Raw genomic sequence first — 22707 nt, 5'->3', positions numbered from 1 at the left:
TTATTGTGGTCACTTCTCAATCTATTAGCCATAGATGATGCTAATTAGAATATATCTAAATAATAGTTTTTCATAATAAGCAATTAGACGTTGAGCAAACATTCAACAAAGAGTACCTACCAAAAGTCATAACGCTAGTTAGTTACATACCAAAATCAATGTTTACAGTTCTGTTTTTACTCCCATTTGTTACAGCTCCGTAGATGCACTGAAGGTGCGGTCCTATATTAGAATCAGAGAGAGACCTGTATATGTCGTTGGCACTGCCAAGGGGGAGAGGAGAGAGAACCAAAAAAGCAAAGCCACGGAGAAAAGAGTGATAGTGTTTTAAAAGAAAGAGAGACATATGTGCGAGCAGTTCCCCCTCAGGCTAGAGTAAGACGAGGCCAGCTGTCAGAGAAGGAGTTAACAAGAAGAATTAACCCAACGTTAAACACAGAGGAAGAAAAAAGAGAGAAGGGGGCGGGGTTGCTAGCTTGGGAGGAGACCAGGGAGTGGGAGGGACTGACATGGGCTTATGTGGAGCTCACCCCTCCCCTCCCATTGGCAGAGAGCAGTGTCAGTCGTATCACTTCCTCCTTGGTTGTGGCAAGTTCAGAAAGGACAGGGGAGGGGGAGAGGGAGAGGGAGGTATCCTCACGTAGTTGTCTCCGTCTTGCTTTTCTACAGAAAATAGTTAACTCGGCTGAAACTGAAACAGCGCTAAAGAAAAGCCCCACCAGGCTGTCTTTCTCCTTCGTTCTCTCAGTTTCCTGCTCAAGGAAGCTATTTTGTACAGTTTGTCGTGTAGGACAACAAACTTTTGGTTGTTTTATTTTGTCCTTCCTCAGTGTTTCCTGTGAAAAATTTGGACTTTCTCATCTGCAGAGCGACTTCTTCACCGGAGGAGGGGTGGAGGAGAGGTAGGAGGGGAGAAGTTTTTCTCAGTCTGTCGCTCACTCTTGCCTTGCCGGGACAATGAAAGAACAAGTGTGAGTGCAGGTCACAAAAATCAAGAGGGAGAGAAAAAGGAAGGAGCAGTGCTTCCTGGATAGGGATCTCCTCTTGACTCCTCTGGGAGAGGGGGTGGACACAGGACAGAGACTCTAGCAGTGTGTTTGTGTGTGGATCAGCGTGTCCACATCCTCACGGTCCTGCTCTCTGAGGGAGGTAGAGCGTGAGTGTGTGTGTATAGTGAGAGATGGCCAATGCCAGCCCCTGCATGTCGTCGGGACCCCTGTCCCAGGTCTTCTTCCACCCAGGGGGCCCCTCTCTCCCAGGCTCTGTTGTGATGCAGCAGGGGACCCCCATGGCTGTGCCCCCCACCTCTACTCAGGGTGGCTTCCCCCCTGTGGACCTGGGGGCCGGGCAGGGCCCTGGGGGGGTTGCCATATCCCACGTGCCCCCCATCCCGGCAGGGGTCTCCTTCATCCTCCAGATTGGGCTGACCAGAGAGTCAGTGCTGCTGCCACAGACCGCTGACCTAGCCTACGTCAAACAGATCGCCTGCTCCATCGTAGACATCAAGGTGAGAGCCCCTTCTGTGTGTGTGTTTGTGTGTGCAGCCTGGCCTTAGAGCCATACGAAACATACTTGACGTATGTCTGAGCATCTCCACGATGTATGATACCTACTAGTGGTCTAGTTACTTTAGACAGAAACAAAAGTAGGAAGGTTGATCAGGGAGGATGGGTGGGTGTAATCTGCGACCGTCTAGCAATCCAAAGGTTGCGTGTTTGAGACGTGTTGTGACACATTTTTAAGTACAGAATAATACGATTTACCCTGAGACCACATTGGTGTGTGTGAGATTTACGTACAGAGTAATATATTTGCCCTGAGACCACGTTTGTGTGTGTGTGTGTGTGTGAGAGAATGTGTTTGTATTTTTCGTGTTTACCTGTTTAGTAATCGCTGACAAGCTCTAAGTGCTATAACAGTAATAGTGAGACTCTATGCCACCCTTTGCTCTCCAACGGTCTCTCTCTCACACACACACAAACACAGAGAAGAAGCAATGCGGCCATTTTGCAGCAGCCAGCAGGAGAACATTATCCGCAAATCAGTGCCTTGAATAAGAGGCATAGATTTTTATCAGCCAATTAGACTCTGAGATGGTTAGATTACCAGATTTCCAAAGCCAGTCACTGGAGGTTGGCCAGTGGGAGCTTGAAAAATTAGCCATGAACAAATCTCCCTCAGCCTCCACCACTGCTTTCCCTAATCTGTCATTGTTGTGCGGAACAAAACCAGCCCAATGCCAATTGTATGAGTCTCTGTCGACTGTAAATGTGATGCTAGGACTCTCCTTTTCTCCCTTCAGAATACTGTAGTGTAGTGTCCACTCAAGTTTAAAGTTTTCATGTCACTTGCATCTGTACAGTGACATGCCTTTCTTCCCAGCTCTAAACCCAATAATGCAGTAATCAATATCAATGTTTTCTTTTTTTAGACGCATGACAGCAAAGCCACTTCACAACACTAAACAATACATGAATTGCGCTATAACCATGACAAACGATGCCCACAAACTGTTAGGGCCTACATAAAGCTGACCCAACATTAGATCTTTCGTTTCAGCACCACGGAGTGAATCCTTACCACCGCTACACCTGGAAATCAGCGGAGCCTCGTCGGGCAGCGACACAGTTCATTCAGCCTCATTTACTGCCTTTAAATAAAACGTATCTGATATGGCTGACTTGCTTAAACAAATGTGGTTTCTACTGAGTTGTACAAACTCAGTACAACTCAGCGGATAAGAGCGGATAAGAGGCAATCCGTAATTTGGAGGAAGACATTAATGAGCGAGATACTGTAGGACGGACGTAGTCAATTTAACTATTTGTTCAGTACTTTTGAACTGTACAGCGACAGAATTCAGAACATTGACCGTTCTTAAAGTATTTTCTCTGTACACCAAGTCAGAACCATAGGATAAATAAAGGGGGTATATAAGAAAGCTCTTACTATATTAGGTGATTACATTTCTCTAAAACAGCCTAGAGGCTACATGTGCACCACCAAGTCAGAACAGTAGGCTAAATTATGACAGGGAAAGGGACCAAATTAGGGTGAGGCATAGGGGCTACTAACAGCTTACCACACAACATACACTTAGTATTACTTTCTTAGCGACAGTATACATATCTCCCAGGCATATTACATAATTTATGCAGCAGAATACAATACATTTTTGGACTCGCCTTGTTTTGCTGTGCTCACTTGAACAGGAAGGTGGCATGGCTGTCCTTCTTGTAGGCTCTAGAAAGAGGCCAGAAATTGGATGACCCTTAAAAATAATTTTCTGTATTTTACCAGTGTTATCAGAGTTCCCAGTTGAACTCACTAAAGTCTGAGATCTCCGAGTTTCCAGTTGTTTTGAACGCGGCAGTCATCATGCTGGATTAACAGCATGGCCAATGTTTTCAAACTTTTCTAGCCCATGCAGTTACTCCCTTTTTTGTAATATCCAATTGGTAGTTCCGATCTTGGCTCATTGCTACAACTCCCCTATGGACTTGGCAAAGGTCGAGGGCCAAGCCGCACTGCTTCTGGACACAATGCTCGCTTAACCCGGTAGCCAACCGCACCAATGTGTCGGTGGAAACACTGTCGAACTGACGACTGAAGTCAACTTGAAGGCGTCACAAGGAGTTGCGAGAGCACGATGAGACAAGGGCATCCTAGCCGGCCTAACCCAGACGACACTGGACCAAAGCTTCCGTAGATATCATGTGATTTGACGTTACTTTATCTGTGGCCAATGACCTTGAGCCTTCTTGGATGGGAACATCTCATTTAAGTCTATGGCAGCACCCAAGGGGCTTGGATTTTCTAGCTCTACCCGTAGATTTTGCAGTGACAGGACACTGAGCCAATCACGGCGCAAGGAGAGAACATTACCAACCCCTACACTACATATTTTCCGCTGGCTGCCCCACCACCACAGAAAGCACTGAGCTAGGCTGAAACACCTGCATTTTGGAGCTGCCTTACTCAAGAAAGCAAAAAAGAGACCATGTTTGTATGCGGCTTTAATAACTCAAGTATTTCTTTATTGGACATTGTTTGCAAACTGATATGTGACACATATTAACGATTTTCCAGGCCTTTTATTCGCCCTGCCTGATATGGAGGTCCTGGATGGCACGGAGCTTGGTCCCAGTGATGTATTGGTCTGTCCGCACAGGGTTTGAGGGCCCACAGCAAACTTTTTCAACCTCCTAAGGGGAAAGAGGCGCTGTTACGCCTTCTTTATGACTGTGCGCATGCGTGTGTGTCAGGAGTACGAGTGTTTTGGCACGGCTCTTCCATCATTCCTTTCGGCTCTCCTCTCCAGTTCGTCCGTCTCAGTCAGAAATGTTGAGTCACCACGGCCAGGCTACTCTCTGTTTATTTAACAGCCAGCCAGCCTCCCTGTGTTCCATTTGACACGTTTTTCCATGAACTTCAGAGCCTACAGTATGTAAGAGCACAACTCTCTTTCCCTGCCCCCAGCCCCTGCTCCTAGTGGAATAGGAACAAATAAGACCTTAACACTAAGGCTGTGTCTGTCTGTCAGTTCAACCCTGAAACGGCAGAACACTTGATGGTTTATTCAGTGATTTGTGGAAAGGCATCATTGCATTCCCTCTTCCTACTCTCATCTTCTCTCCTTCCTTCATTCCCTCCATCCTTCATTCCCTTTCTCTTCTTCTCAACGCTGTTATTCGCTCTCACCTCTCCCCGCTATCCTCACCTCTCATCCTCACACCTCATCCTCACCTCTCTCCCCTATCCTTCCCTCTCTTCTTCTCACATCAGTTCTTCCCTCTTCTCCTCCTATCCTTTCCTCTCCACTCCTCCTCCCTATCCCCTCCTCTATCTCCTTTATCCATCCCTCTCCCTGCTGCCCATTGTCTGAGGGATAAAGAGGAGGAAATTAGGCATGTTTCCTTTTGGAGTCCACTCTGTCGGGGGCGATCCACATCCTCCTCTTCCACCTCCATCCCCTCCCCTCGTCCTCCACATTTTCCCCCAAGGCACTCCCGCTCTCTCTGGGGTTGGTGGGAGAAGAGTTATGGTAGGAGAATTTGGTGCTAACTGTTGGGTAGAGCTCTCTCATTGTTTCAGGACAATTGAGGTCTATAGAGCCTCCACTCCCTGTGTGTTGCTGAGGTTCATAGGGTAACTCATAGAGATGACCCCGCTTCCCATTGGTCAGTTGCTAATATGGGGTTCCCCTATTTTGGTTGGCCTTACTGTAAAGCCAAACGGGACTATCTACAGTATATATGTGTGTGTCAGGGATGTATGCTAGAAAGTTTAATGTTGTAAACAAGCACCAGTTGAGAAGTGGGAATTTGGGTGAATCCTCAAGCTCGTCTCCTCATAGATAACTGCCGGTCTCACGGTAATTGACCGTTCACATTAACACATTTAGCATCTCCTGGCTTCCACGCATAGCCTATAAGCCACTGATGCAGACCATTGGATCAACTACATTTTAAAAAGTCTTAATAAATCCATGTAATATAGCCTGCACCGCCACAATAAATCCATTATTTATTTTAGACAGGTCTAAGGAAACATGATATAAAGGAAATGTAGTCTATTTCAGAAGAACAGGATAGCATACTCTGAGTTGACCTTATGTTAGGTCCTGATCTGGCTATGCTAAATGGCTGTGGGCTACACTAGTTCATTTAGCAGACAAGATTAGCTTAGAATCCCGTGGCATTGTTTTACATTATTTCGTAGTATGAAGAATACAATTGAACATGGCTGAGTAAAATAGAAAGGATATTTTCTCCAAACGATTTGAGGGAGTGCGCACATGCGGCTATTCTGTGTTGAGCGGTTAACAAAGAAACAGGTCCTCTTATATGCTTCATTTAGAGTTATTAATGTGACTTGTTGTTCTACAAATGTTGGGCTATATGTTTAGGGTTATTATACATTCTAAGGCTGCGTGATGCGACTCCAATGATGATTTGAAAAAAGTTGCATAAAAAGGCATGAGCTCTGCTTTGTTTGTTTTTTTGCGCAGGCTCCACACACTTCATCAGTCTCTCATTCACAATTTGACAAGCACTTGATAATACCTCAAAATTTTCCCGCGACATCCCGATTGTGTGGACGTAAAGCCCCCTAAAAAGAATCCTTGCCTTTTGTGGCCAGTGGCCGTTTTGCCCTTGGGCTGAATATAATAAACGTAATTCCCTTCTCCCGGCTGCGTTCCCACAAAGCACCTTTCATTTACATGGCTCTCTCAGATAGCTCAATTATTATTAGCCAATGCCTGTCACGTGATCAGGTCTTTGTCACAGGCGACAAGTGAAGACAACTCTACGCGTCCTTGTCCAATTCCGAGGTGCATATTGAAGATGTTGGAAGAACTGTCCACATTTACTTTTCGTCAGCCAACAAGATGATTAGGCCTAACGAACAGCAAAAGCACTAGCCTATGTTACCTATTCTGTGTGAGAAATAAATATGTCAAGCATAGTCTGGAACAGTTGTGGGATGCGATACATCCCAAATTGAATCCAACCACTAGGCATCAAAAAAACTTTGTTCAGCAATGAGGCTGACGCAACAGATCAAAACTTTTAGCTTAAAATGTTTGAAAAATATACATTTGTAAAAAAAAAAAATGGACCCCTTTTTTTTCTCCCCAATTTTGTGGTATCCAATTGGTAGTGGTTACAGTCTTGTCTCATCGCTGCAACTCCCGTACGGACTCGGGAGAGGTGAAGGTCGAGAGCCATGCGTCCTCCATAACACAACCCAACCTAGCCGCACTGCTTCTTGACACAGCGCCCATCCAACCCGGAAGCCAGCCGCACCAATGTGTCGGAGGAAACACTGTACACCTAGCTGCCTGGTCAGTGTGCACTGCGCCCGGCCCACCACACGAGTCGCTAGTGCGCGATGAGACAAGGATATCCCCGCCGGCCAAACCCTTCCTATCCCGGACGACGCTGGGTCAATTGTGCGCCGCCCCATGGGCCTCCCGGTCGCGGCCGGCTGCGACAGAGCCTGAACTCGATCCGAGAATCTCTGGTGGCACAGCTAGCACTGTGCCTTAGACCACTGCGCCACCTGGGAGGCCTAGCTTAAAATGTTGATAAACTATTAGGCTATTATCATGCAACTGTCTCGAAACGGGGGCAGGGGGGAAAATTACATGTAGTCTATACACTTAGCGAATGGAGGATGCTTTTCCCCTCGTTCATTGTCATGCCAACCAGGTAGGCTATACTCCTGTTGTAAATATAAGCAATTTGCTTAATATTAGGAAAGTTGAGAAATGACCCTCAGCAGCATCAGAGCTTGGAGAAGCCTCATAACCGGGACTAAACAGTCACGTGGAATTTGACTGCCGTCATGACTCGTGACCGCCGTTGTGGTGGTAACACGGTCAAAGTAACAGCCCTACTCAAAAACCCATTCGGCCTACTACGGTACCATGTGACTGTGAGCTTTATTTTGTCCCTCGTTTTGTCTGTCTCTCATCAGCCAGCCAAGTCTCACTGCCAGGATGTGTGTCTATTTAACGGGTCCTTAACTCTCAGACCAATAACCTGCTTACTAATTGTACTTGTCATGTGAGACTGGGGAGGGCCGACCTGTCGAGGCTTGACTGTGTCAGTGGAGGTGTTGTATTATCGCCATAGGTTCATCATGTCAGATGATTGTAATACCTAATGCATGTTTGAACTTTCCACAGACCCATGGTTGGAATAGTTATTCACTAAGAAAACACCCTTCATTGTCTTCCTGTATTTCCGTTGGGCAAAAGGGGTAGAGAGTAAATGGTTTCACAGGATCACAGATTGCTACTGTTAACTCAACCTTGTTTCCTTGCTATTTAGGTTTCAAAATGTGTGTCTGTGATCCTCAGTCTAGCGTGCAGCAAGTGGCTACCCTCGCTACTCCCTTATGGGCACTCTATAAAGTGGTATCTGTAGTGAATGAGTCTCACTGAGTGTTGTTGACCAGATTACCTCACATAGAGAGGAATGGAGAGAAGAAGAGAGAGTGAAAAAGATTTGCACAATGGCAAAAGAGGGAGAAAGACAGAGCAATAAAGGCTGAGGGCAATTGAAATGGGGAACTGTAAACAGGAAGAGGTGTAGCGAATTGGACAGGTGGGCCATCCCCCCCCCCCCCCCCCCCCCACACACACACACAGCTGCGACTGAGAGTTCCTGGCCTGGCCATTGTTTCCACCTCCGTTCTGGAATGGGCCTGGGAATGTGATCACATGCACACACAATCTCCTGTTTACCTCTGTCTCCCGTTTACTTACACACACACACACACACACACACACACACACCCAGTGGTGGAAAAAGTACCCAATTGTCATACCTTTATAGAAAATGACTCAAGTGAAAGTCACCAGTAAAATACTACTTAAGTCTAAAAGTATTTGGTTTTAAATTATACTTAGGTATCAAAAGTAAATGGAATTGCTGAAATAGAGTGCATTTGTAAAGTATTCAGACCCATTCCCTTTTTCCACATTTTATTTTGTTACTTTACAGCCTTATTCTAAAATGTATTAAATACATGGTTTTCCTCAAAAATCTACACACAAAACCCCCTAATGACAAAGTAAAACAGGTTTTTAGACATTTTTGCCCATTTATTTTGCTCTGAGACTTGAAAATGAGCTCGGATGTGTTCTGTTTCCATTGATCCTCATTGAGATGTTTTATAACTTGGAGTCCACCTGTGGTAAATTCAATTTATTGGACATGATTTGGAAAGGCACACACCTGTCTATATAAGGTCCCACAGTTGACAGTGCATGTCAGAGTAAAAACCATGACGTAAGGTCGAAGGAATTATCCATAGAGCTCCGAGACATGATTGTGTCGAGGAACAGGTCTGGGGAAGGGTACCAAAACATTTCTGCAGCATTGAAGGTCCCCAAGAGCACAATGGCCTCCATCATTCTTAAATGGAAGAAGTTTGGAACCACCAATTCTCTTCCTAGAGCTGGCCGCCCGGCCAAACTGAGCAATCGGGGGAGAACGGCCTTGGTCAGTGAAGTGACCAAGAACCCGTTGGTCACTCTGACAGGGCTCCAGTTCCTCTATGGAGACAACCATCTCTTCAGCTCTCCACCAATCAGGCCTTTATGGTAGAGTGGCCAGATGGAAGCCACTCCTCAGTAAAAGACGCATGACAGCCTGCTTGGAGTTTGTCAAAAGGCACCTAAAGGACTCTCAGACCATGAGAAACAAGATTCTCTGGTCTGATGAAACCAAAATTGAACTCTTTGGCCTGAATTTCAAGCTCAGTAAAGCCTCAAACATAAATTGTCTGCAACAGTGAAATGGGCTACATCTATGTGAATTAATGAGGAGGCGGAACACACCTCAATTCAAACTGTAATTTGAAACTGACAAGTTGAAACACAGCCTATAGATTATTAGCAGGCAACGTGTCTTGGTTGGAGGGCATCGCGTGTTAACTGTCCTGTTGCGTAACAATCACATTTTGGAACAGTGAGTGAATTCTGACGTCGCGCATCTCAAAACCTCATGCTGGGGCGACCGTTAAGAGATATTTGGAACTCACCAGTGAAGAGGATAAAGTTTTTAAAACATTTTTTTTTTACTTAAGTACTTTTTAAGTACAACTGCACACACACCACACTGTACACGGGCAGGGGTATCGCACGTACGCTCACGCACGAAAGCGGTAAAGAATACTCACGCACCCACACACACTGTAACGATGACGTTCATAAGGGTCCAGCCTGATGGACGGCGTTGCATTGTGGGGCTGAAAACAATCGCCTAGCATTCAATGCTTGTGTGTTATTGTATGTGGCGACTTCGGGCCTAACCCCAGGTCTGTCTGTCAAACCGATCCAGCCTTCTGAATGATAGGTCTGAGTATATGACATGTTCACTGGTTGACATGATCTGGTTTGATACATTAGGTCTTTTTCTAACCCATTTTGGTTGAATGTGTGTGTGTGTTTTCGGAGCCCTATATTGGTTACTAATACCTACACTGCTTATCAGACCAAAGCCTTTTGTCAGTGAATTTGCTAAACCCAGGCAGGTGCGCATTAGAGTGAGTCAGGAGAGCATTAGCATGGTAGCACAATGGTCTGAGCCGCCACACCTTTACCACACCATAGCTTTACTAAGAGACACACACACACACACACAACCTGCAGACTTCTGGAGGAAATGGTGTCCCATATCAAAAACATTGGCCGCCGCTAATGATCCGCGCAGTGCTCCCTCACCGAAACCCCGTACCCGTCCATCATTCTCTTTCCCCACTCGTTAATTTGCATCATAGCGGAGCAGCTTTGCATGGACGTACTGTGTTTCCTGGCGGGCATAAGCAGGCAGCGTACTCCTCCAGTTGACTATTCAAAACACTACTAATGGCAGAGATGGGATGAGAAAGAGAGCGAGATAAAGGTGTATTGACAGAGATTGAGAGAGCTTTAGAAAGAGGGCAAGAGAGCGAAAAGGAAATTGACAGAGATTGAGAGAGAGAAAATAACATTTACAGAGATTGAGAAAGAGGGAGAGGAGAGAGATGGAGATGCAAGGTCATACGCTGCTAGAATCAATGGGAATTCTGTGATTTTGTTTCCAGTTTGAAACCACGGTTTCATAGAGTTTGGCAATGCAGTTCATTTCAACACGATGAAAGTGGACTTGATCACTTCGGAATTGTTGAAGCCTATCACTCAGTTAGTCTCGTTAGTTACAACCTTTTTCAGTGTTTTTCTACAGAAAGAGTTAAGGCTGTAGAGTAGATCCATACTTACTGTTACTGTAGAGCCCCTGCATTCCATATCACCCCGAGACCTTATGATACTAATCCAATGATTTAGCTCTGCTCGAAACCAGTTTTGTACCGTAATCCAATTTTAAGCAGCAGCAGAAGTATTTGGTGGCATGTTACTGTGCCAAAATCCTCCCAGCTGGTCCAGCAGGCAGGCAGGCATCAAAATTCCTCTCTTTTCAGGGCAACAGAGGGAACACACAGGGCTCTTTTGAGAGCTCTGTAGAGCAAGGTTAGCAGGACATGTACCCTTCTATCTCAACAACACGACTTACATAAATGCTGCAAGGAAGCCCTCTCCCAATTGGTATACATTGGAACCTGAGGAAGAGGCTCCTAAATATCGCTCCACCGTTTCCTGGTGGCTAAAATTCCAATAGTTCGCCTAATTTCAGTTTATGTGCCAAAGCAAGTAAGTCGGGCTATAGCGTAGAGCGAGAATCATTGCACCATCTAAACCGCTGTGAAATATCTTTTCCACAACCAAAAGTATTGTATTTTCAGCTGTTTGAAGCCGGTGTACAAAACTGAAGATGCAAAAAACGTAGTGTTCTGAACCCCGGAAGCCTAGAAATAGCACACAGAACAGATCTACCGCTTCTTAGGTCATTCTGATTGAAAGCAAGTCTATCTATAACTCGCATTTCAATGTGAATTTGGTCAGGTCGCCCAGAAAGTAACATATTGCAACTTGAACTTACATTGTGTCTTTTGGAGAGGCTTCCTGGGTGATGTTGTTTGGTGCGTTTCAGGACAAGCAGTGTTTGCTCTGGAGGGTCTGAGGGCCTTTTTATTTAATTTTTTAATAAGGTCATAGATGGCAGCAGTGGTTACCAGGGACAGCTGCAGACTCCCTGTGGTTTGTGGGTCATGCTAAACTTGCGTGTCTGTGCTGGTCCGGGATGTGTGGTGGAGGCCTATGTACACACTCACACTCTGTCTGTGTCTCTCTCTCTCTAAACTTAGGGTAACCTGAGGTTAGAGAGGCATGTAGTAAATACTCAACCACTGAAGCTGGCACTGCAGTGACTTTCATAGGAAGGAAGGGAGCGACACAGACGTCAGCAGGGATGGGTGGAGGATGAGGTATAAGAAACGGGGGCGACGAAAAGGGAAGATTACGAAACTGTAGATTACATGAAAGAAATGTATAGGCGTGTCATGTGGGTCTTCAACGCGCTTGGCCTCGTGCTCTGGGTTCACTGTGAAAAACCTGTTGAACCGTGGCTAATTACTTACAGTATGTGGGCTAACAAACGTGATTCATCCCAACTAGAGGTTTCACTCTTCTATAGGATCTCTGACATGCTACTTTGATTTTCGTTGTTTTGTGTTTTTAGTAAGAATCACAGGAAGTACAGGACACCTCACATCAATTCTACAGAAGTCAGTACGTAGTTTCATGCCCACATTATATTCCAAAAATGTAGCAATACCAAAATGGCCACCGTATGACAAGAAGGGTGTTAGTGTAGGAGTTAGGGTTAGTGTTTTGGTAACGGTCCGTGTTAGGTAAGCCCGACGACAATGGGTCAGTATGAGGGCTGGTTGTGTGGGGTCGCCCTGGTCCTCCTGGGGCTGTTTTGGGCCTGAGGGGGAGAGAGAGGACTGCCAGGCTGGCTGGGGAAAGGGATGGGGGTGGGCAGGAGAGGAGAGGATCTAGGCTACGCGCTGAGGAGAGGACTCGGTGGAAAGACCGAGTGTAGAGAGAGAAAGAGATGGAGTCAGACTTAAGTTTTGTTTTTAGTATTGTGGTGGGAGCATCACTAGAAGGGATCGCTGGGGTCCCTTGTAAAAATGTATTTTTTTTAAATGAAAAATGTCCAGCCAAACTCTTTATGGGGTGGAATTCATTGGGAGCCGAGTGCTCACATTAGTGACTGGAGCTGGAGCACTAGCCTGCATCTCTCTCTCTCTCTCTTTCCCTCCTCTTTCTCTCTAAGCAGATCAGTGAAAACCCTTTCATCCTGACCTGAAAATGGGAATGAGGGATAAAAACCAGAATGGGTTATGGGAAGGAGGGGAGGAATACAAGCGCATAGGGAGGAAAATGGAGGGAGGAGAGGGAGCCTACATAAAGGGAATGACTCACGGCCCAGTAATGTGTCCATTGTGGCTCTCAGCGTGGATGGGGGGGTTGATGTGTGTGTGACCAACCATGCACTCCCAGCACGCATTGGGAATGTTTAGCAAACACATGTTGTGCAGTGTCCTTTTGAGATCTCCCTGGAGAGTCCCATCTATAACACCCGGCCTGCTGAGTGGAGGGGGATGGAGGGAGGAGGAGAAGAATCCGTTTTTTAGGGAAAAGAAGAGGGGAGGAGGTAAACAACTACCTCCGGCATCACTAATCACTCTCTCTGCCTCTCTACCTCCTCTACATTTTGTCCATCTTGATCCCTCTTTCTCCTCCTTATCCATCTCTTTTCCTGCTCTACAGATGTAGGATCATAATTGGATCACCCTGTTGTACAGCAGGAAATGGCACGTATTCAAGGTTTAAAAAAGGCTTCTAAAGTTTGTCATTTCCACTTAAAAATTTGATTTGACCTAACTAAAAATGTATCGACCCCTACAAAAAAATGAAAAATTAATTATATCCCACGCAATTATTCATATGTCCTGTTGCTGCAGGATTATTTTCCTGCTGTGAGAAACTGGTCAAATGAAGATCCTACTTCTGTATTTTTCGTATACCTGTTCCCTCTACTATCCCTGACTCCTTTACTTTTTCTCTTTTTCTTTCAGGTCTTGCTCTCCATCCCCCTCTTTTCCTCTCTCTCCTTTTCTTGTGAATATAGAAAGCTGTGCTGAGTGTGTAGATAGGAACCTGGCCCTGATCCCCTGGGCCTCTATCGGCTTACCTGGCCAGCCAGGGAGAGGGAGGAGTCAGGCCCACAAAAGCCCCGTTCGGTGCAGCCGAGCGCAGCTCCTTTATCCCCAGGTCCCCCCTCTCCAGTCTGGGAACGGCTCTCACGTTACCTACCCGCTCCCACAGAAAGAATAAGATGCTTTGTCTCCGAGCCCCAACCCGAGACCAGCCCCCTCCAACACATACAAGAACGAACACACCGATCCCACCAAACCAACTTAAATGCAGGCGCACACACACATGGAAATGAACACAGCCCTTGATTATTTCCCCCTGCAAGCATATGAGCTTATCCCTCTTTCCTACGCATAACCCTCCGGTTTCACAAGAGACGCCTCACAGGACTGGGCTGCTCGAAAAACAACCGGCAGGTGTTTCTGTGTACTATAATAGGTACAGTACCAGTCAAAAGTTTGGACACACCTACTAATTCAAGTTTTTTTTTCTTCGTTTTTACTATTTTCTACATTGTAGAATAATAGCGACAACGTCCGACAAAACTATGAAATAACACATATGGAATCATGTAGCAACCACCAAGAAAAGGGTTCAACAATTCAAAGCATATAAGCCACCCCTTTGCCTTGATGACAGCTTTGCACACTCTTTGCACGTGGTCGTTGTGTGGTGTATTGGTCAAGTTGTTACTATAAGTTATGAATGTGTCTCGTAAGGATCAATTCATATATGTTATAAATCGGGGCACCAGTCCGTTATTGCTAATGACTTTTGAACCAGGCTTGACCCGCGACGCATCAGAGTTACACACTAAGACCAATTTAGAACAATAGCCACAACTGATTTATCTGAAGGTATATCTGACGAGCCTAATGTCAGATTCAGAAATGCCTACCGTTTTCTAAAAAGTTGTGTATCAGAGAAACACACACGATAACAGGTCAAACGCAAGCGTTTTAACACTGAAAAGCGTAAGGGTGAATGATGATAATTGCATTTGATACCGGATTTGTTTAATTCAGCAGGTTGTTTACCAGCAAATTGTTAGAGGTAGAGGATAATGTTCTCAATTTGCACGGAGCAACATTTACATACTCAAGACTACACCTAATAGGTCACGCGGGTGCATACTGCGAAAGAGTGGGGTCTGTGAATTGTGAGCGGCGGGAGCGACTTAAAAAGGGCAAGTCGGGGTTCAGCGATAATGTTAACGTTATGCTGTTGTTTAACGTTAACCTAAAGCGCTACACATGAGAGAGAAATGGCAATTAGCTGTGTAGTTACACTCAATTGATGGAGTGGGGGTGGGGGGGAGGGTCATTGGCCAGATGACAGTGCAGCAACACTATCTGATCTTAACCCTTTAACCTAACTCCTAACCTTAACCCTATCATTAACCCTGACCTCAACCTAACCCCCTTGCCTAGCTAGCGTTAGCCGCCTAGTTAGCGTTAGCCACCTAACTAATGTTAGCCACAACAAATTGGAATTTGTAACATATCATACATTTTGCAAATTCGTAATATTTCATACGAATTGGAATTCGTAACATATAGTATGAAATGGGTGATGGACATCCCCAAATTAATACATATCATACGAATTGTAGTATTCCGGATTTACGTTTATTATGTTACATTTACCCTTGAGTCCAGGTTGGACATCTTGGTCCATCGTTGAATGAATAGGCCTGTCTTCTTAGGCTTGCCACTTTCTGTGGTCAAGAGGAAGTATCTGGATTTGAACTTTATTGCACTGTTGTATACGGGAGCAAAAATAATTCCAGCTTGGGCTCTTTGTTTAGAATATGTCATAGCCCTGGATCATGATAGCAGGCTGATTGGGACTATATGCTGGCCCTGATGGTCAAGCCTGGCACTTCAAAAGGGACTTCTTCTGGCCGGTAGGGTCTACCAGGGTTCCTGGACTGGAGGGAGTTGATAGGCCCCTGCACAAGGAGCTTGTGCTGATGTGACGCGAGGGTCCGTTCCTACATGGAAATGAGAGACAAATGTTGATGCTAACTGGTGCTGACCCCCGCTTCAGTCCCTCTGGCCCTATGGCCTAACCTAGGAGGGTCAATTTATAAAAAAAAAAAAAATGTAACCTTTATTTAACTAGGAAAGTCAGTTAAGAACAAATTGTTATTTACAATGACGGCCTGGGCCAATTGTGCTCCGGGACTCCCAATCACAGCCGGATGTGATACAATCTGGGTTCGAACCAGGGACTGTACTGATGCCTCTAGCACTGAGATGCAGTGCCTTTGACCGCTGCGCCACTCGGGAGCCCAGACTTTACACGTGTCTGTATTAACATGGTAGTCCAGGGGTGTATTCACTAGGAACCAAGAGGAAGCAAACATACCGAAACGGGGAGGGACTAACGTGAACTTGTTCCATAAGAAAAGCTTGTTTTCATTGCAAAACGTTTTCTATGAGTGTGCAATAATGAATACACCCCAGATCTGTTTTGGTCAGGATCAGTGTGTTTTTGTTTTCTGTGGGGGCTTGTGTGAATGAAGTCTGCATTATTATAGCCTGTAGACCTGTTTATACACTACAAAACCAAAAGTATGTGGACATCTGCATGTCGAACATCTCATTCCAAAATTATGGGCATTAATATGGAAGTCCCTTCTTTGCTGGTAGAACACCCTCCACTCTTCTGGGAAGGCTTTCCATTAAATGTTGTAACATTGCTGAGGGGACTTACTTCCATTCAGCCATGAGCATTAGTGAGGTAGGGCACTGATGTTTGGCGATTAGGCCTGGCACGCACTTGGCGTTCCAATTCATCCCAAAGGTGTTTGATGGGGTTGAGGTCAGGGCTCTGTGCTGGTCAGTCAAGTTCTTCCACACCGATCTCGACAAACCATTTCTGTATGGACCTGTTTTGTGCACGGGGGCATTGTCATGCTGAAACAGGAAAGGGCCTTCTCCAAACTGTTGCCACAAAGTTGGAAGCACAGAATCGTGTAGAATGTCATTATACGCTGTAGCGTTAAGATTTTAAGATATCCCTTTACTGGAACTAAGGGGCTGAGCCCAAACCATGAAAAACAGCCCCAGACCATTATTCCTCCTCCACCAAACTTTACGCTTGGCACTATGCATTGGGGCAGGTATCATTCTCCTGGCATCCGCCAAACCCAGATTCGTCCAGATGGTGAAGCGTGATTCATCACTCCAGAGAACGCGTTTCCACTGCTCCAGAGTCCAATGGTGTCGAGCTTTACACCACTCCAGCCGACGCTTGGCATGTCATATGGTGATCTTAGGCTTGTGTGCGGCTGCTCGGCCATGGAAATCCATTTCATGATGCTCCAGATGAACAGTTCTTGTGCTGACATTGTTTCCAGAGGCAGTTTGGAACTTGATAGTGAGTGTTGCAACCGAGGATAGACGATTTATATGTGCTACATTCTTTAGCACTTGGTGGTCCAATTCTGTGAGCTTGTGTGGCCTACCACTTCGCGGCTGAGCTGTTGTGGCTCCTAGATGTTTCCACTTCACAATAAGAGCACATGGGCAGAAATTTGACGAACTGACTTGTTGGAAAGGTGTCATCCTATGATGGTGCCATGTTGAAAGTCACTGAGCTCTTCAGTAAGGCCCTTCTACTGCCAATGTTTGTCTATGGAGATTGCATGGCGGTGTGCTCAAATTTATACACCTGTCAGCAACGGGGGTGGATGAAATCGCCAAATCCACTAATTTGAAGGGGTGCTCACATATGTTTGTATACAGTTGAAGTCTGAAGTTTACATACACCTTAGCCAAATACACTTAAACTCAGTTTTTCACAATTCCGGGCATTTAATCCAATAAAAATTCACCGTCTTATGTCAGTTAGGATCACCACTTTATTTTAAGAATGTGAAATGTCAGAATAATAGTAGAGTGATTTATTTCAGCTTTAATTTCTTTCATCACATTCCCAGTGGGTCAGAAGTTTACATACACTATCTATTAGTATTTGGTAGCGTTGCCTTTAAATTGTTTAACTTGGGTCAAACGTTTCAGGTAGCCTTCAACAAGCTTCCCACAATAAGTTGGGTGAATGTTGACCCATTCCTCCTGACAGAGCTGGTGTAACCGAGTCAGGTTTGTAGGCCTCTTTGCTCGCACACGCTTTTTCAGTTCTGCCCTCAAATTTTCTACAGGATTGATGTCAGGGCTTTGTGATGGCCATTCCAATACCTTGACTTTGTTGCCATTTTGCCACAACTTCGGATGTAAGCTTGTGGTCATTGTCCATTTGGAAGATCCATTTGCGACCAAGCTTTAACTTCCTGACTGATGTCTTGGGATGTTGCTTCAATATATCCACATAATTTCCTCTCTTCATGATGCCATCTATTTTGTGAAGTGCACCAGTCCATCCTGCAGCAAAGCACCCCCACAACATTGTGCTTCACAGTTGGGATGGTGTTCTTCGGCATGCAAGCCTCCCCCTTTTTCCTCCAAACATAACGATGGTCATTATGGCCAAACAGTTCTATTTTTGTTTCATCAGACCAGAGGACATTTCTCCAAAAACTACGATCTATGTCCCCATGTGCAGTTGCAATCCGTAGTCAGGCTTTTTTATGGCGGTTTTGGAGCAGTGTCTTCTTCCTTGCTGAGCTGCGTTTCAGGATATGTCTGTATAGGACTCGTTTTGACTGTGGATATAGATACAAAAGTATCTGTTTCCTCCAGCATCTTCACAGGGTCTTTTGCTGTTGTTCTGGGATTGATTTGCACTTTTCACACAAGTCCGTTCATCTCTAGGAGACAGAACACATCTCCTTCCTGAGTGGTATGACGGCTGCGTGGTCCCATGGTTTTTATACTAGCGTACTATTGTTTGTACAGATAAACGTGGTACCATCAGGCATTTAGAAATTGCTCCCAATGATGAACCAGACTTGTGGAGGTCTACAATTTATTTTCTGAGGTCTTGACTCATTTCTTTAGATTTTTCCCATGATGTCAAGCAAAGAGGCACTGAGTTTGAAGTCAGGCCTTGAAATACATCCACAGGTACACCTCCAATTGACTCAAATGATGTCAATTAGCCTATCAGAAGCTTCTAAAGCCATTACATAATTTTCTGGAATTTTCCAAGCTGTTTAAAGGCACAGTCAATTTAGTGTATGTAAACTTCTGACCCACTGGAATTGTGCTATAATCTGTAAACAATTGTTTGAAAAATTACTTGTCATGCACAAAGTAGATGTCCTAACCGACTTGCCAAAACTGTAGTTTAACAAGAAATTTGTGAAGTGGTTGAAAAACGAGTTTTTATGACTCCAACCTAAGTGTATGTAAACTTCCAACTTCAACTGTATATCGTGTATATGGCTGTGTGTATTCTTGTTTACACTTTGCATGTTTGTTTATACACTGTGTACAGTATGCTGTGTGTATTTTTATTGGTGTGTATGTCAAGCATGTTTGTGTATGCAATTCATATACAATGTGTGTATGTGGGCCTCTTTTATATTCATGTGCTTGCTTGTGTGTGTCATCAGTGTTTCCACTCCTCTCCCTCTCCTGTCCTGCTGGTTTACAGAGTGTGTTCTGGTATGCTCCAGCCACGTCAGGAATGTAAACCTGTGCGTCTTTCCATGCCCTACTCTCCGTGACGAAGTTCAGACAGATCACTGCCTCATACCTCCTTCCACCGGCCAACCACGAGCCAGGGGAAAAAGATTTGGGTTCACTGAAGCTGAACATCCATAAAGAGCATTCCTTTCTGTGTGAGTCAGGTTGTTGAGTATCTAAATAACTAAGTGAATGGGGAAACTAAGAAGATTTTTTTTTAATACCACGAAATATAGCTGTCTTTCTCTCGTTCCTTCTTGTCCTTATTTTTTTTTTTAAAGAAATGTATTTGTTCAAAACGTATTTTTTTTTGAGTCAACTACTCGCCACACTTCGTGCACTGCAGCTAGCTGTAGCTTATGCAGCTAGCTGTAGCTTATGCTTTCAGTACTATATTCACTTTCTGATCCTTTGATCGGCTCTGATAGGTTGGAAGATTTCCTCCGGAAATCGTCATAGTTAATGTGTGCGTCTTTGGAAGGGTTTGAGAACCATGAGTCTCCATAGGTTTTGAATTGAAGTCAATGTACCCAGAGGAGGACGGAAAATAGCTTTCCTCTGGCAACACCGTGGTGCTACCCTAGAGGGTGCTGTTGAGACTACTGCAAATCTTTTTTTGTGGAACAGTGTTTTGGTGACCTGAATATATTCAGTATAGTTTTATCAAAAAAAAATATATATATTTAAAAAAATGTTTTACTCTTTTTTTTACTTCACTAAGTAGGATGGTCCTCCCCTTCCTTCTCTGAGGGGCCTCCCCTGCATTACACAGCACTATGCCCATAGCCATGTATAGGGCAAATGTTACAATCACATACTTAGTTTTAATAGTACTCTAACTTTTATAATAGGCTAGTAGTGAATCATTTGGTATCCTACACCTGTAGTCTCTGTTGTTCAACTCCAGGGTTTCCCCCTCTAAACTTGGGCCAGCTGTGTGTGTTTGCAGCCAGTCAAGCATTTAGGAGGCCTGAGCTTATCTCTTCCTCTGTGTGTCTGTGTGTGTGGCCAGGCTGATCGTGAGGATGCAGGGGAATAATGCTCTCAGGGCTGTGACACAAACAGGAAGACTCTTACTGCCCTTTCTTGGACACTCTCTTCCAGAGAGAACTCTGACTTCCTGGCTTCCAGTATTGGGCCTTTAAGTCTAGACTTTTTAGTTAGTGGGTTTGACTCTCTGTCTCTGTCTCTCTGTATCAACTTGGACGTTGGCAACAAGCTGTCACCCTCAAACTTTTACATCTGATTTAGGGCATTAACAATAGGTGATTTTTCCTGCCACCACCCTCCTCTCTCTTTCATGTGTATTTCATTCTCTCCCCCTCTCTTTATACTCTGACGTCCCCGGCCTGTGCTGTCACTCTTACCCTGCAGGTGCTGATTCGGGGCAAAGGGAGGACAAGATTAGATGACATTCCTGCGGTCGGTTTCATCCCTCCGTCACAGTGACCTCACAGGGTTAAAAAAATTGCCTGTGCCCAGCTAACATGTTTGTTCTGCCACGCTGCCAACAGCAACACAAAATGAGAGCAGAAATTCCAGCGACGAGCCAAGCCGTTGTCAGGTGCCAATGTGCGCCGGCGTCTTTTACAACCCCGGTCGCCGCGGCAACGCCTCATTAAACACCTGTCCCTGTTCCGGCGGGCAGCGCGGTTCACTTTCAGGTGCTCTGTTAGGCCCCGTTCGAAACATGTCCCTGAACAGGAATGGTCTTTCCACTTACCACCCTCTGCCTGTAAATACTCACACGCCCAGTGATGGGGTTTGGCATTGCTGCTGTTCTCTGTACAGTGTTTTCAGCTGAAAAATGAGACATGGCTGTTGTTTGAGGATGTTCTTCTTACCTTTTAGAAGAACGGGAGGACCAACCTGTTGCGAGAACCCTTCTGTTTCTGACTCTGTTTCATAAAGCCGTGTCGGGTTATTGTACTATGGAGCCTGTTCACAACGTAAGGCATGGAGTTACGTTATTGATAAAAAGCTACTTTTTGTGTCTTAGTTGCACAATATTTAGGAGGAGGATGAAAGGGGTATTCCTGTGTCCCTGCTTGTAGATTATGTGTGAAAATGTCATCGCATGGCTGTTCGGAATGGCTGGAGGTGTACACGGTACAGAGTGGATGGGAACAATCCCACATTGTTCTGGTGGCCCATCTGAATTTCCGTCAGGGTTTTTTACATGATAATCTTTGAGTGTGCATCTGTGGCTGAGTTCTTATCTCCGGTGATGAGACACTTCCTCCTGTGTGATTTGCTGCTGTCTCCACTTCCCCACCGCGCTCAAACACTTCTGCTGTCTCTGTGAGCTCAAAGAACTCTGTCCTCCACTCTCTGCGAGGTCATAGACACAGTCGTCCCTCTCACTCTCTCTCTCTCTCTCTCTCTCTCTCTCTGTGTGTCAGGTCATAGACCAGGTGTTCTCAAACTTCTTTCATCCACGACGCCATTTTGAAATCTGAACATTCTCGGGACCCCAACCATGTGAAACAAAATATGTAATTAACACTCAATGTTAACTTTTTATTTCATTTGGTGCTATGGTAGTCAATTGAAAAACATTCTAACAGTATTTCTGATTGTCTTCTCAACTCACCATCACATGCTTTTAATGTGGGGCTATGACAGTCAATTGCAAATTTGTGTGACATAATGTCGCTTTATCTCACCACCACTAATGAGAGTGCTTGACGCATGTCACTTTGGCACTTCTCAAAGTCAGGGCGCGTGGTCAACAGTGCACACCTCATCTCTGCTGTCACATCCATCCTGGATCAATATTTGGTTTTACGGTGCTTTCACGCTTATCCTCAACACAGGGGCCCCTCAGGGGTGCGCGCTCAGTCCCTTCCTGCACCGCCAGGCATGACTCCAACACCATCATTAAGTTTGCCGATGACACAACCGTGGTAGGCCTGATCACCGACAACAACAAGCCTATAGGGAGGAGGTGAGAGACTTGACTGTGTGGTGCAAGGACAACAACCTCTCCCTCAACATGATCAAGACAGTCGATGATTGTGGACTACAGGAAATGGAGGACGAAGCACGGCCCCATTTTCATCGATCTTCAAGTTCCTTGGCGTTCACATCACTAACAAACTAACATGGTCCAAGCACACCAAGACAGTCGTGAAGAGGGCACGACAAAACCTATTCCCCTTCAGGAGACTGAAAAGATTTGGCATGGGTCCTCAGATCCTCAAAAGGTTATTCAGCTGCACCATCGAGAGCATGACTGGTTGCATCACTGCCTGGTATGGCAACTGCTCGGCTTCCGACCACAAGGCACTACAGTGGGTAGTGCGTATGGCCCAGTACATCACTTGGGCCAAGCTTCCTGCCATCCAGGACCTCTATACCAGGCGGTGTCAGAGAAGGCCCTAAAAATTGTCAGACTGCATCCACCCTAATCATAGACTGTTATCTCTGCCACCGCATGACAAATGGTACCTGAGCACCAAGTCTAGGTCCAAGATGCTTCTAAACAGCGTCTAC

General features: G+C 45.3%; 1 protein-coding gene across 1 annotated transcript in view; it reads left to right on the top strand.

Moving 5' to 3' along the window:
• Positions 1-547: 547 nt before the first annotated feature.
• prkd2 (protein kinase D2) overlaps positions 548-22707 on the top strand; it is a 53050-nt gene continuing 30890 nt past the window's right edge. Inside the window, exon 1 of the mRNA XM_031796087.1 lies at positions 548-1507. Within this exon, the coding sequence (XP_031651947.1) occupies positions 1181-1507 (327 nt within the window). The 5' untranslated portion in view covers positions 548-1180. The remainder of the gene's footprint in view (positions 1508-22707) is intronic.

The sequence above is a fragment of the Oncorhynchus kisutch genome, linkage group LG18 (assembly GCF_002021735.2).
Source record: "Oncorhynchus kisutch isolate 150728-3 linkage group LG18, Okis_V2, whole genome shotgun sequence".
NCBI lineage: Eukaryota > Metazoa > Chordata > Actinopteri > Salmoniformes > Salmonidae > Oncorhynchus > Oncorhynchus kisutch.
The sequence above is the reverse complement of the archived record's forward strand: the minus strand, read 5'-3'. Positions and strand labels throughout refer to the sequence as shown.